Consider the following 16,242-nt stretch of genomic DNA (forward strand, 5'->3'; position numbering starts at 1 on the left):
ACGGTCCATCATCAAAGACCCTACCCACCCCAGCCACAGTCTGTTCGCCCTCCTGCCATCTGGGAGACGCTACAGATGCATTCGCACCCGTACGACCAGATTTAGGAACAGCTTCTTTCCCAGGGCTGTCATCCTACTGAACTCCACAAATAAACTCTAAAGCCTGCACATCTGCCAATGCACTTTATTATGGTTATGTTTATGTTAATGTATTACAAGCCAAACGTATGTTGAATGTTTAAATGTCTTAATCTAAATGTACACTCTCGGGAGCCGCAAGCCTACATTTCGTTGTACTGCACTTGTGCACTAACAATGACAATAAAAGTTGATTTGATTTGATTTGAGAGAGAGAGAGACTGGGAAGAGAGAAAGAGAGACTGGGGGAGAGAGAGAGACTGGGGAAGAGAGAGAGACTGGGGAAGAGAGAGAGACTGGGGAAGAGAGAGAGACTGGGGAAGAGAGAGAGACTGGGGAAGAGAGAGAGAGAGAGAGAGAGAGAGCAGGAGACTGGGGAAGAGCACGCGAGAGAGAGTATCATAAACCAAAGACTTATAAACTTCCCTTAAGGAGCACAATGTCGAGTAAAAGCCAAATTGGATCTTAGCAAATTATAGAACACTCATCATATTTTCACCCTACACACCCTAATTGACAAACATGTTCACCAAAACAAAAGCAAAATTTTTGCCTGCTTTATAGATTTCCAGAAGGCTTTCTATTCTATTTGGCACGACGGTCTATTCTTAAAACCCATTGAAAGTGGTGTAGGGGGAAAAACATATGATGTAATCAAATCAATGTATTCAAACAATAAATGTGCAGTTAAAATTGGAGACAAACAAACAAAATATTTCTCACAGGGGCGTGGCGTGGCGCAGGGGAACGTCTATCTCACCGACACTCTAATTAATATTTATATAAATGAATTGGCAAAACTACTTGAACAATCTACAGCACCTGGCCTCGTCCTATATGACTCCAAGGTTAAATTCCTCCTCTATGCAGATGACCTGGTTCTGCTCTCACCAACTGAGGAGGGTCTACAGCAGAACCTGGATCTGCTAGAGTCGTTCTGTCAGACCTGGGCCGTGACAATAAACCCCCAAAAAACCAAAGTTCTTGTGTTCCAGCAAAGATCCAGACATCAGTGACCCAGAATAAACTTCACATTAGGAGCAACTAAATTGAACAAACTACAAATTACACATACTTAGGCTTAAAAATCAGTTCTACGGGAAATTTTCATTTGGCTGTGAATGAACTGAAAGAGAAAGCAAAAAGGGCTTCTATGCCATTAAAAAGTCAATCCAAATAGAAATTCCAATTGGCATTTGGCTCAAAATTTTTAAATCAGTAATTGAACCAATTGCACTTTATGGCAGTGAGGTGTGGGTCCGCTAATACAAAAAGAATTTGCAAAATGGGACAAACATCCAATTGAGATCCTACATGTAGAATTCTGTAAAAGTATCCTCCGGACTCAGAGGAAAACCACAAACAATGCATGCAGGCCAGAACTAGGCCAATATCCACTACTAATTAATATCCAAAAAAGAGCCATCAAATTTTGGAAACACCTAAAAATGAGCAACCCCCACTGCTATCATTACAAAGCCCTGAAATGCCAAGAGATGATCATAGAGAAGAGTCCCCTCAGTCAACTGGTCCTGGGACTCAATGAAGTAACTACTAACACTACTAATAATAATCAGCCTCAGGACAGTGACATCCTAGCACAGAGAATTAGACCCAACACAATTATTACTAAACAAAAAGAAAAATATTTGACCTATTGGACAGAAACGACAAAAACCCAAAACAAACTCGATTGCTATTTGGCCCTAAACAGACAATACACCATGGCTGAATACCTGACCATGGTAAAAGATGGCAAACTGAGAAAAACCTTGACAATGTTACAGACTTAGTGAGCATAGCCTGGCCATCGAAAAAGGCAGACACAGGCAGACCTGGCTGCCCAGAGAGGACAGGATATGCTCTCACTGCAGTCAGGGAGTGGTGGAGACAGAGATGCACTTCCTCACAACTTGTGGAAACTATCAGGACATAAGGGGGAATTTCTACCCAAAATTCATAAAAATATGCCCTGAATTCAAAAATTTGAATGACCACCAAAAACTCCCATATCTATTAGGGGAACAGAGAAAATGCGTAACTTTAGCGGCAAATTATGTTACAGCTTGCCATAAGCAGAGGGACAACCAGTGAGCATTAAATCTAAAAGATTATATGTATATTATATGTGTGTATATTTATGTATACATGGGTATATTTGTCTATACACTATGTCTAGATCTGCGTTTATGTGTTCAATCATACATGTTTTTCTGTGCTTTGGCAACAGAAGATGTATCTTGTCATGCCAATAAAGCAATTTGAATTGAATTGAGAGCGAGCCACCGGGGGGGGGGGGGGGGGGGCGCGAGCCACTGGGGGGGGCGGGGCGCGAGCCACCGGGGGGGGCGGGGGCGCGAGAGCGAGCCACCGGGGAGGAGGGGGCGCGAGAGCGAGCACCGGGGAGGAGGGGGGCGCGAGAGCGAGCCACCGGGGAGGAGGGGGCGCGAGAGCGAGCGAGCGGGGAAGAGCGGGCGCGAGAGCGAGCGAGCGGGGAAGAGCGGGCGCGAGAGCGAGCGAGCGGGGAAGAGCGGGGGCGCGAGAGCGAGCGGGGAAGAGCGGGCGCGAGAGCGAGCGGGGAAGAGCGGGCGCGAGAGCGAGCGGGGAAGAGCGGGGCGCGAGAGCGAGCGGGGAAGAGCGGGCGCTGAGAGCGAGCGGGGAAGAGCGGGCGCGAGAGCGAGCGGGGAAGAGCGGGGCGCGAGAGCGAGCGGGCGCGAGAGCGAGCGGGGAAGAGCGGGCGCGAGAGCGAGCGGGGAAGAGCGGGGCGCGAGAGCGAGCGGGGAAGAGCGGGGGCGCGAGAGCGAGCGGGGAAGAGCGGGCGCGAGAGCGAGCGGGGAAGAGCGGGCGCGAGAGCGAGCGGGGAAGAGCGGGGCGCGAGAGCGAGCGGGGAAGAGCGGGGCGCGAGAGCGAGCGGGGAAGAGCGGGGCGCGAGAGCGAGCGGGGAAGAGCGGGCGCGAGAGCGAGCGGGGAAGAGCGGGGCGCGGAGAGCGAGCGGGGAAGAGCGGGCGCGAGAGCGAGCGGGGAAGAGCGGGCGCGAGAGCGAGCGGGGAAGAGCGGGCGCTGAGAGCGAGCGGGGAAGAGCGCGCGCGAGAGCGAGCGGGGAAGAGCGCGCGCGAGAGCGAGCGGGGGGAAGAGCGCGCGCGGACTGGGGAAGAGCGAGAAAGAGAGCGCGCGCGAGAGAGAACACGCGAGAGAGCGAGTGCGCGCGCTCGCATTTATACAGCACTTTTAACATAGAAAGTTTCAAGGCACTTTATAAATGCAGTATAAATTCAGACTTTTTCCCTCATCCTCTCCAATTTACCACCTGATTAGTCAAGCTGTACTGTAAAATGCTATCCCTTTTGTTTGGAGGTAAAGGATGTTTCAGTTCACCAGCATTCAACTCCACCCATTCAAGATAAACTGTTCTTTGTGATTTAATTGATTTATTTGATATAGTTTGTGATTTTTGTTTTTTCTTGTGTAAATATACCCTTCCAATGTATCCATCAATTTTTCTGGCATTTGCAAACACACTCACAATGGCCACATTTTAAATTAGAATCCTGTTCTCTAAACCCATCTGTACTGATGGGTTTATACTGTACACACTGCTGTGAAATTTGCCTTGTTTATAATGCCAAACATACTGCTGGCCTGTGGGAAGACTGAACACTCAGCCCATCAATGCTCAAGAAATTGGTTGCCATTCACAGTCAGGTGTATTTCTGTACTAGCTCTGTTGCCTCCTGTAGTGCAAGGGCTCTTTGTGCTGCTAGAGGAAATAGCTGTCTCTTAGCTTTCAGTGCTGTCACCAGCAAATACAGCAGACAAACAATGACAGGAGGAAACTCTACAATTAATCCTATTTGCCTTAAAGAAGCACAAATTAAAGTTAGAACACATGTAGTACATATAGGGAATAGTTTGCAAGAGTCAAATATAAAATCACTAACATCTCAATAGCTCCCTGGTCCAATTGAATTCTTCAGTCCCTTGTCAAAAATTTAACAAAAATGCAAACTAGTATTCTATAAAATAATTCGACTTCCTGTTAGTCAGAAAAACCTACACAATATCCAGCTTGAAGTCAAATTTGAAATTAATCACATTTAATGCAAATATAGCATAAAAAGAAACCAATAGAGTGTCTTATCCAGTGTAGAAAACAGTTCAAACATATAAATGGTAGGTGGGCCACTATGGATAGGTCATCCAATCAATCAATCAGAGTGGTCTCCAGCAGCTAGCTTGATTGCCTTCGCAGGTCAGAGAGGTATTTCCTAAATTGGCCTACAGTTCTTTTTCTATTTTTTTTTGCCACACACAGGAGATTGCGTGACTGCATGCACGGGATTGCGTTAACTGTCTGTGGAAGTTACACCATGCACAGAGGATGGGCAAGCCCAATGGACCAGTTCGTCTTTTCCTGTCCTTTTTTGTATGTTTCATAGTAGGGCAATAGTAAGTAAACCTGCTAGGTAAATGTTGATGCTCACAGCTTAGAATCAGACATTTTTAAGCACTTTTCACTTGGCCACTTTCATACTGCCTTCTAAACTCAAGTACTTAAAGTACTTAGTCATAGAGTTATACAGCACGGATAGAGGCCCTTCGGCCCATCGTGTCCGCGCCGGCCATCAAGCCCTGTCTAATCTAATCCCATATTCCAGCATTTGGTCCGTAGCCTTGTATGCTGTGGCATTTCAAGTGCTCATCCAAATGCTTCTTAAATGTTGAGGGTTCCTGCCTCCACAACCCTTTCAGGCAGTGAGTTCCAGACTCCAACCACCCTCTGGGTGAAAAAGTTCTTTCTCAAATCCCCTCTAAACCTCCCGCCCTTTACCTTGAATCTATGCCCCCTAGTTATTGACCCCTCTACTAAGGGAAAAAGCTCCTCAGCATCCATCCTATCTATGCCCCTCATAATTTTGTACACCTCAATCATGTCCCCCTCAGCCTCCTCTGCTCCAAGGAAAACAAACCCAATCTGCCAGTCTCTCTTCATAGCTGAAGCGCTCCAGCCCTGGTAACATCCTGGTGAACCTCCTCTGCATAACATCCTGGTGAACCTCCTCTGCACCCTCTCCAACGCGATCACATCCTTCCTGTAGTGTGGCGACCAGAACTGCACACAGTATTCCAGCTGTGGCCTAACCAGTGTTTTATACAGCTCCATCATAACCTCCTTGCTCTTATATTCAATGCCTCGGCTAATGAAGGCAAGTATCCCATATGCCTTTTTTACCACCTTATCCACCTGTTCTGCCGCCTTCAGGGATCTGTGTACTTGCACACCCAGATCCCTCTGACCCTCTGTCTTGCCTAGGGTCTTACCATTCATTGTGTATTCCCTTGCCTTGTTAGTCCCCCCCAAAGTGCATCACCTCGCACTTTTCCGGGTTAAATTCCATTTGCCACTGTTCCGCCCATCTGACCAACCCATCCATATCGTCCTGCAGACTGAGGCTACCCTCCTCGCTATTTACCATCCTACCAATTTTTCTATCACCCGCGAACTTACTGATCATACCTTTTACATTCATAGCCAAGTCATTAATGTAGACCACAAACAGCAAGGGACCCAGCACCGATCCCTGTGGTACCCCACTGGCCACAGGCTTCCAGTCACAAAAACAACCTTCGACCATCACCCTCTGCCTTCTGCCACTAAGCCAGTTTTGTATCCAATGTGCCAAGGCACCCTGGATTCCATGGGCTCTTACCTTCTTGACCAGTCTCCTGGGCGGGACTTTATCGAAGGCCTTACTGAAATCCATGTATACCACATCCACTGCGTTACCCTCATCCACACACCTAGTCACCCCCTCAAAAAATTCAATCAAATTAGTCAGACATGATCTTCCCTTGACAAAGCCATGTTGACTATCCCTGATTAATCCTTGCCTCTCCAAGTGGAGACTAATTTTGTCCCTCAGAATTTTTTCCAATAATTTTCCTACCACTGATGTTAGGCTCACTGGCCTGTACTTCCCCGGTTTTTCCCTACTTCCCTTCTTGAATAATGGTACTACATTAGCGGTTCTCCAGTCCTCTGGCACATCTCCTGTGGCCAGAGAGGTCCTGAATATATGTGTTAGAGCCCCCGCAATCTCTTCCTTTGCCTCACACAGCAGCCTGGGATACATTTCATCCGGGCCTGGGGATTTATCCATTTTTAGGCCAGCTAAAACCGCCAATACCTCCTCCCTCTCGATGTTAATATGTTCGAGCATATCACAGTCCCCCCGCCCTATTTCTATGTCTACATCATCCTTCTCCATAGTGAAAACAGATGCAAAAAATTCATTTAGAACCCCTCCTACATCTTCCGGCTCCACACACAGATTGCCACTTTTGTCCCTAATGGGCCCTATTTTTTCCCTAGTTATCCTCTTACCCTTAATCTATATATATATAAATCGGTACTTCTGTCTGTCTGTCTGTCTGTCATCGCGTGTGCGTTGCGGGTATGCACTCGAAAGTTACAGGGCGTACCTACGCGCGCGTTACCTCCAAAGAAAGCTTACGCTTCCGAGATGGTTTTAAGCGTATTTACGTTTCGGCCGGGCTAAAATTGCGCCCGCGGTATCCCAAAAACCTTCAACATTCCGCTCATTAGCATCTCATTATCCGCTCATTAGCGACAGAGTGACCTCGAGCTCGACCAATCGTACGCCGGGTTGCTGGTGTGTGCCGCCGGCCAATCGGTGCGCGTGTGGCCGGGCTTTATCGTTCTGAACCGAGGTGAGTCGCCACCATCTTGATTCCAAACTTTCCTTTCTTTTTCCCGCTTTCTGCGTCTTAAAAAAAAACGTTGCTTTTAAAACACATATTGTTTAAAAAAAAATGATTTAGAAAGTAATTAACTTATCTAATCTCATTAATTTTCCTACCTTTCCCCGTTTTTCCAGGTAGGCCTAGAAGCCTCGGCGTCTCCTCCGCACCCACGCCCGAGCTAGGCACCTCCCGGCCCCACTCGAAGGCTGGAGGGCCGAGCCTCAGCCCAGCGCCGCTAGGGTGCGCGCGCAGCAGGAGCGGAGACGTCTCTCTCTGCCGGGGCTTGCTGAGCGTCCAGCGTTACCCTGGCAACGGGCGCAATCGGCGGTCTTCACCTCGGGGGGAGGGGGGGCGGCCGCGACCCTCGGGGGGGGGGGGGCCGCACGCGCAGCAGGAGCAGCTGAGACGCGGTGTCTCTCTCTCTGGCTTGGTCAGCGTCACGGTTGCCCTGGCAACCGGGCCCGCCGGCCGAGAGAGACGCCGCGTCTCAGCTCCTGCTGCGCGCGCAATCGGCGGTCTTCACCTCGGGGGGGGGGGGGTGGGGGCGCGACCCTCGGGGAGGGGGGGGGGGCGCCCGCCGCCCTCCCTCCCCTGCCCGCCCTCCCTTCCCTTCACCTCCCGCCCTCCCTTCCCCTCCCCTGCCCTCCCTTCCCCGCTCCCTCCCTTCCCCTCCCCTGCCCTCCCTTCCCCCCCTCCTGCCCTCCCTGCCCCTCCCTCCCCTCCCCCCTCCCTTCCCCTCCCCTGCCCTCCCTTCCCCGCTCCCTCCTTCCCCTCCCCTGCCCTCCCTTCCCCCCCTCCTCCCTCCCTCCCTCCCCTGCCCTCCCTTCCCCCCCTCCCTCCCCCTCCCCTGCCCTCCCTCCCTTCCCCCCGCCCTCCTTCCCCGCCCTCCCCCCTTCCCTTCCCCTCCCCCCCCTTCCCTTCCCCTCCCCCCCCCTCTTCCCCCCAGTCGCTCTCTCTCTTCCCCCCAGTCGCTCTCTCTTCCCCCCAGTCGCTCTCTCTCTCTCTTCCAACAACATTCCCTCGAAAAAGCCTCGGCACCGCCGGGCACTTCAGCTAGTATACTTATAAAACATCTTAGGATTTTCCTTTATTTTGTTCGCCAGTGTTATTTCATGGCCCCTCCTTGATCTCCTAATTTCTTTTTTTAAGTATCCCCCTGCACTTTTGTACTCCTCTAGGGCTTCCTCCGTCTTTAGCCTTTTGTATCTGCCAAAAGCCCTCCTTTTTTTCCTAATCCATTCTCGTATATCCCCTGACATCCAAGGTTCCCTGTGGTTTTGGAACCACCCTTGACCTTTACGGGAACATGTTGCCATTGTATGATCTCAATCTCCCTTCTGAAAGCCTCCCATTGCTCCGATGCGGATTTTCCTACAAGTAGCTGATCCCAGTCCATTTTGGCCAGATCCTGCCTTATCCTATTAAAATCGGCCTTCCCCCAAGTACTTAAAGTACTTGTATTTATATAACGCCTTTCACAACTTCAGTACGCTCCAAAGTGTTACAGCCAATGCATTACTTTTAAAGTGTAGCCACTATTGTAATGTAGCAAATGCGGCAGTGAATTTGCACACAGGAAGGTTCCACAAACAGCAATGAAATAAGTGACCAGATAACTTGTTTCAGTGATGTTGGTTGAGGGATAAATATTGGCTAGGACCAATGTGCCCTGTAATTTTTTGGGGCCACGCAGCCCCTTTAACAGGCTGCGCAGCCCATTCAAAAGTCTGCGCATGCACGGTTTCCTCCAATGTAAAAGCCGGCTCAGCAGCTGTGCAGGACCCTTGGAGCGCAACTGCACAGCTTAACAACATTGGCTGGGACACCAGGAGAACTCCCCGGTTGTTCGAAATAATGCACGGATCTTTTATGTCCACCCAAGAAGTTTAACGTCTCATCCGAAAGATGGCACCTCTGTCATTGCAGCACTCCCTCAGTACTGCACTGAAGTGTCAGCCTGATTATGTGCTCAAGTCCCTGGAGTGGAGCTTGAACCACAACCCTCTGACACAGAGGCGAGTGTGCTATCACGAAGCAATGGCTGACACCTGTGATTATATATATATCTATATTACTGTAATTCTTCTTCTTTAGTGATAAATGACAATTGTGAAAATTACACACAGTCAGTCTTGCCTTCACCATCACCGGTACTGCGTACATCTACCTGCAACAACCACCCTCAACCCCCCACCCTCAACCCCTTCCCCACCATCCCTGCCCCAACCCCTTCCCCTTCCCCACCCACCCTCCACCCCCTTCCCCACCACCCCAACCCCTTCCCCTCCACCCCCTTCCCCACCCACCCTCACCCCTTGCCCCCCGCTCAACCCCTTGCCCCCCTCCACCCCCCGCCCTCAACCCCTTGCCCCCCGCCCCCTCGCCCCTTGCCCACCGCCCTCTGCCCCCCGCCACCCCTTCCCCCCCCGCCCTCAACCTCCGCCCCACCGCCCCTTCCCCCCCGCCCTCAACCTCCGCCCCACCGCCCCTTCCCCCCCGCCCTCAACCCCCGCCGCCCCCCCCCGCCGCCCCTCCCCCCGCCCTCAACCCCCACCCTTCCCCCCCGCCCTCAACCCCCACCCTTCCCCCCACCCTCCCCCCCGCCCTCAACCCCCACCCTCCCCCCCGCCCTCAACCCCACCCTTCCCCCCCCGCCCTCAACCCCACCCTTCCCCCCCCGCCCTCAACCCCACCCTTCCCCCCCGCCCTCAACCCCACCCTTCCCCCCGCCCTCAACCCCACCCTCAACCCCTTGCCCACCACCCTCAGCCCCTTGCCCACCGCCCCCACCCCCTTGCCCACCGCCCCGCCCTCAACCCCACCCTTCCCCCCCGCCCTCAACCCCACCCTTCCCCCCGCCCTCAACCCCTTTACTCAAACCCCAAATTTAAGCCAAGTTAAACATGACTTCAGTGCCAAGGTGCAACATGTTTCATTTGCACAAGGAGAACATACTTCTAAATGGACATAAACCTGACTGCAGTTATCGAAGGAAAACGACAACTGCCTGATTTATTTGCATAATAACCAAGCACCTATTTATCTGTATCCACTTAAACCTCATTAGCTTCCAAGTACATCCACTCACTAAAGGAATGGCCCTTCAGGAGAACGCATCCATTTGGTTCTGTATGAATACATTAAAGTGGCTTTGCTTGTATTAAGTATGTTCCATTGAGGCACATTGTGTTTTCTCTCATGAATGACTCTTCCATTGACTTTTCCCTCCCTAAGGCGAAGTGATGCAGCCAAGATTGGGAAATTAGATAAATGGAAATCAAAACACATGAATTGGGAAATTTGTTCTATTTGGATTCATGAATGCTTTATAAAGAGAGTTTGGTGCATTGTGTATCATTTATCAAACCACAAGCTGTAAACAAAGAAAAAAAAAGTATTGCAACATAGATTACCTTTTGTGGAATGTGGATTCTAGCATCATTTATGACTACAGAATTACTAGTGTCCTTAAGAACTTTTGCAGATGAATTGTTACTTTTGTGCTTTTTGCCCCTGAATCGATTTACAAACAGCAACTTGGTTGATGGCTTCCAAAGTGCAGGTTTCTGTTTCACAAGAATTTCACTGTTCCAGTTCTGAACCTGAACAAAACAAATCAGTTCATCAGTATTACAAAACCTGCACGTTAATATGCCTCAAAAATATAGCCACTGAACATTTGTTGATCATTGGAATGGGGGAAAGAGGGGAATGAGCAGTAGTTTGAATTGAAGAGGAATTTATCCCCCCCCTTCAAGCAAAAAAACCTCTCCAGAAGGATTAGGGGAAAGATGGCAAAACAGAGATTGCCTTCGCCAAGAGAGGATATATTCCCCATTTCGCAGGTGCTGGTAATAGTTCTGCTGTTGCCATATACAGCTCCTCTAGACCTATCTTTTGTTTCTTTACTTGTCCCTTGCACCATCCCTTTTGTCATTTAATCATTCCTGCCGTCCCCACTATCATAGATGCACCGTAGCTGCAGTGTGTACCATCTACAAGATGCACTGCAGCAACTCGCAAAGGCTTCTTCAGCAGCACCTCCCAAATCCACGACCTCTACCACTTAGAAGGACAAGGGCAGCAGGCACATGGGAACAGTACCACCTCCAAGTTTCCCTCCAAGTCACGCACCATCCTGACTTGGAAATATATCGCAGTTCCTACACAGTCGTTGGGTCAAAATCCTGGACTGTTTCTATACTCCCTCCCTAACAGCACTGTGGGAGTACCTTCACCACGCGGACTGCAGCAGTTTAAGGCGGCGGCTCACCACCATATTCAAGGGCAATAAATACTGGCCTCGTCAGTGAAGCCCACATCCCAGGAACGAATATATTAAAAAAACCTTCCCTTTTGTTCTTTCCTCTCCTCCCCCCTTTCCTTGCCTCTGTATTTGCTAAAAACCGGTTGCATCTGTAACATTTTCCAGTTCTGACAAAAGGTCATTGACCTGAAACATTTACTCTCTTTCTCTCTCCACAGATGCTGCTTGACCTGCTGAGTATTTCCAGCATTTTCTGTAATCATGTATTCTCTCCTTTTCTTTCCACCCCTGGGTAGGGGCTGACTGGGAACTAGCTGCAATTTTCCAGCAGCATCTGGCTCTACATTCTGGAACAGATTGCAATACATGACGAAAACTCATTGACCTGAAATGTTAACTCAGTTTCTTTCTCCACAGATGCAGCCTGACCTGCTGAGTGTTTCCAGCATTTTCTGGTTTTATTTCAGATTTCCAGCATCCGCAGTATTTTACTTTTGCAATATATCTATTATTCTTATATTTTCTGCATGAGATAATAAGAGTTTATATTCTAAAAAGGTATGTGTGTGGAAACTCAAGGACCAGAGTCCCAAACAGCATTCAGGACTTGAGCGGAGTTCAACAATTTCAGATCATAACCACTGCTCCCATTTTTTCCAGACAGCAGGTGCTGGTAACGGTGAAAGAGTCAATTTTGACTTTTGGGTGCCCATCAGCCTGTGATTGAGGCTTTGGCCTCATTTGAAATTAGCAGATAAGCTGTGGAGGCCAGACAAGCGCCCTGCTGTAGCTCACTGCTCTTCAGCCTCAGGAATGTCAACCAATCAGGACAACGGCAGAGGCCCACAGGTAGGTAGGTGTTTGAAGTGGGAGAAAGAGAGAGGGAGAGGGCAAACACATGTTGAGGTGGGGCAGAGGCCCGCAGTATTTTTCTACAGCTAAGGGGAACATGTCTGCTCCTTCCGGATATACAAAAAAAAAGCTTTTCTGGCCGTGTCCTGATCGGAATGCCAGTACACATGGGTGCAACATTCACGATGCAAGCTCCGCCCATGTGTCACTTTAAATTGCAAACGGGTCCTACCTAAGGCATCAGAATTTTGCTTTGTATGAGAAAGAGGCCTACCGCTGGTTTCAGGCAAGCGCTTCGGCTGCCCAGCAGTGCACCGTTGAAAGTTACAGGGGGCTGACCATCAGGGTTAATTGGGCAGGTAAGGCTCCAGACCCCAGACCCCATTTTTAAGCCTCTCAAGTGAAAATCAGCCCGAATGTCTCAAAATGGACCACAATGGATGAGCCACTTTAGATGATATTTTTCAACTAGGAGACCCAAAGTCAGAGGTTGCATTTTGATTCACTAAATGTAGAATGTCTCCAGTCAGAAAAATCTTCTGATTTTGCCCAGTCTGTGGACTAGGAAGAAGAAGAAAAAATATGCAGGCCTAGAACTTCAATTGCGCCCGAAAACGTGAAATTGGTGCTAGCAACTCTTTATATTGAGAATGGCATGCAGCCAGCACTACCCATACTGCTTATTGGATGCAGACCTGTGTGGGAGTTGGGAAATCTGGTGTCTCCAAAGCTACATAAAGGCAGCCCGCACCTATTAAAGGGCAGATGCACAGTGGTTGCAGGCAACAGGCAATGTTCTCAATGCTTTTTTTTATTTTTTATAAAAGGGGCCTTATTCACCTGTGTCACTACTTTTAGTAAATTGTGTATTTGTATGAGATCCCTTTGTTCCTCTATCCTATTTAGATTATTTTCCAAGTGCTATGTGACCCCCTTATTTTTCTTACCAGAATGTAATATCTTAGTTATCTGTGTTGAAATTCATTTGCCAATTATATGCCCATTCTGCAAGTTTATGGTCTATGCCAGCATTTAAGCCCCACATGAGCTGCCTCTCACCCCTCTTCATCTAACCTTAACATACCCTTCTATTCCTCTCCCTCATGGGCTTATTTAGGTTCTCCTTAAATCCATCTATGCTATTTGCCTCAACTACTCCTTGTGGTAGAGAGTTCCACATTCTTACCACTCTTTGGGTAAAGATGTTTCTCCTGAATTCCCTATTGGATTGATCAGTGACTGTCTTATATTTATGTCCCCTAGTTTTCAAAACCCCTACAAAAGAAAACACTTCTCTATGTCTACCCTATCGAACCCCTTCATCATTTTAAAGACCTCTATCAGGTCACCTCTCAGCCTTCTCTTTTCTAGAGAAAAGAGCCCCAGCCTGTTCAACCTATCCTGATAGTCATAACCTCTCAATTCTTCAGTTCTGGCATTATCCTTGTAAATCTTTTTTGCACCTTATCCAATGCCCCTAAATCCTTATTATAAGACCAGAACTATTCGCAGTACTCCAAGTGCGGTCTAACCAAGGTTCTATACAAGTGTAACATAACTTCCCGGCTTTTCAATTCTATCCCTCTAGAAATAAACCCCAGTGCTTGGTTTGCCTTTTTTATGGCCACATTAATTTGTGTTGTGGTTTTAGTGATTTGTTTATCTGTGCCCGTAGATCCCTCTGCTCCTCTACCCCATTTAGATTAATTATCCAAGCAGTATGTGGCCATTGGCCAACATCCATTATAAGCCCACTGACTCCCACACTTCCTCCCACCCCGCTTCCTGTAAGGACTCTATTCCATTCTCCCGGTTTCTCCGTCACATCTGCTCTGACAATGCAGCCTTCCATACTAGTGCTTCCAATAGGTCTTCCTTTTTCCTCAACCGAGGATTCCCCTCTACTGTGGTTGACAGGGCCCTCGACCAAGTCCGTTCCATTTCCCACACTTCTGCTCTCGCCCCTTCCCCTCCCTCCCAGAACCACAATAGGGTTCCCCTTGTCCTCACCTTTCACCTCACCACCTCCACATTCAACAGATCATCCGCCGTCATTTCGCGTGATCTCACCACCAAACACATCTTCCCCTCCCATTTCAGAATTCTGAAGGGACCGTTCCCTACGCGACATCCTGGTCCGCTTCTCAATCAGCCCCAACACCCCCTCCCCTTCCCATGGCACCTTCCCATGCAAGCGCAGGAGATGCAACACTTGCCTTTTACCTCCTCCCTTCCCACTGTCCAGGGCCCCACACACTCCATCTAGGTGAAACAGTGATTTACTTGTACTTCTTTCAATTTAGTATAATGTATTCACTGCTCATGATGCATTCCCCTCTACACTCGGGAGACCAAACGCAGATTGGGTGACCGCTTTGCGGAACACCTCCATTCAGTCCGCAAGTGTGACCCCAAGCTTCTGGTCACCTGTCACTTTAATTCTCCGCTCCACTCCCACTCTCACCTCTCCGTCCTTGGCCTCCTACACTGTTCTAATGAAGCTCAACAGAAACTCGAGGAACAGCACCTCATCTTTCAATTAGGCACTTTACAGCCTTCTGGACTCAACATAGAGTTCAACAATTTCAAACCAGAACCTCTGCCCCCATTTTTTCCAGATGGCAGCTGTTGATGACTCTGCCATTCCCATTTATACCTCTTCTAGACTCATCTTTTGTTTCTTTACTTGTCCCATTACCATCTCCTTTTGCTTTGTACAATCATCCCTTTTGTCATTTAATCTCTCTTACCTTCCACCCGATCACAGACCTTCCCTTTTGTTTTTTCCTCCCCTCCCCCTTTCCCTGCCTCTGCACTTGCTTAAAACCTGTTATATCTCTAACTTTCTCCAGTTCTGACAAAGGTCATCGAACTGAAACATTAACTGTTTGCTCCACAGATGCTGCCTAACCTGCTGAGTATTGCCAGTATTTTCTGTTTTTATTTCAGATTTCCAGCATCCACTTGCTTTTGTGTAGTATGTGGCCTCATACTACACAGATTTTTGATGAGGTAACAGAGCGCGTTGATGAGGGTAATGTAGTTGACGTGGTGTACATGGACTTTCAAAAGGCATTTGACAAAGTGCCACATAATAGGCCTGCCAGCAAAGTTGAAGCCCATGGAATAAAAGGGACAATGGCAGCATGGATAGGAAATTGGCTAAGTGACAGGAAACAGAGAGTAGTGGTGAACGGTTGTTTTTTGGACTGGAGGAAGGTATACAGTGGTGTTACCCAGGGGTCGGTTCTAGGATCACTGCTTTTCTTGATATATGTTAATGACTTAGATGTGGGTGTACAGGGCACAATTTCAAAATCTGCAGATGACACAAAACTTGGAAATATACTGAACAGTGAGGAGGATAGTGATAGACTCCAAGAAGACATAGACAGGCTGGTGAAATGGGCAGACACGTGGCAGATGAAATTTAACGCAGAAAAGTGCGAAGTGATACATTTTGGCAGAAAGAATGAGGAGAGGACATATAAACTAAAGGATACAATCCTAAAGGGGGTGTGCGAACAGAGAGACCCGAGGGTAAGTGTGCACAAATCGTTGAAGGTGGCAGGGCAGGTTGAGAAAGTAGTTAAAAAGGCTTACGGGATCCTAGGCTTCATAAATAGAGGTATAGAGTACAAAAGTGTGGAAATTATGATGAACTTGTATAAAACACTGGTTCGGCCCCAACTGGAGTACGGTGTCCAATTCTGGGTACCACACTTTAGGAAGGATGTGAAGGTGCAGAAAAGATTTACAAGAATGTTTCCAGGAATAAGGGACTTCAGTTACATTGATAGACTGGACAAGCTGGGGTTGTTCTCCTTGGAGCAGAGAAGATTGAGGAAATTTGATAGAGGTGTTCAAAATCATGAGGTGTCTGGACAAAGTAGAGAGAGAAACTGTTCCCATTAGCAGAAGGGTCGAGAACCAAAGGACACAGATTTAAGGTGATTGGCAAAAGAACCAAAGGCGGCGCAAGAAAAAAAAATTTACGCAGCGAGTGGTTAAGATCTGGAATGCACCGCCTGAAAAGGTGATGGAGGCACACTCAATCTTATCTTTCAAAAGGGAGTTGGATAAGTATCTGAAGGAAAAAAATTTGCAGGGCTATGGGGAAAATGGAACTAGCAGAGAGTCGGCACAGGCTCGATGGGCCGAATGGCCTTCTTCCATGCTGTAACCATTCTATGAAGAATGAGAGGTGATGTTATTGAAACATA

The 16,242-nt window shown here is 48.5% G+C and overlaps 1 protein-coding gene across 4 annotated transcripts in view; it reads right to left on the reverse strand.

The window, feature by feature from the left end:
• Positions 1-9,976: 9,976 nt before the first annotated feature.
• Positions 9,977-16,242, reverse strand: part of gpsm2 (G protein signaling modulator 2) — a 73,951-nt gene continuing 67,685 nt past the window's right edge. For all 4 annotated transcript variants that reach the window (XM_085982431.1, XM_085982432.1, XM_085982433.1 and 1 more), the window contains one exon: positions 9,977-10,502. In XM_085982431.1, coding sequence (XP_085838557.1) covers positions 10,227-10,502 — 276 coding nt within the window. In that variant the 3' untranslated portion in view covers positions 9,977-10,226. The remainder of the gene's footprint in view (positions 10,503-16,242) is intronic.

The sequence above is a fragment of the Somniosus microcephalus genome, chromosome 3 (assembly GCF_052327205.1).
Source record: "Somniosus microcephalus isolate GS21.2 chromosome 3, FLI_Smic_1.0, whole genome shotgun sequence".
NCBI lineage: Eukaryota > Metazoa > Chordata > Chondrichthyes > Squaliformes > Somniosidae > Somniosus > Somniosus microcephalus.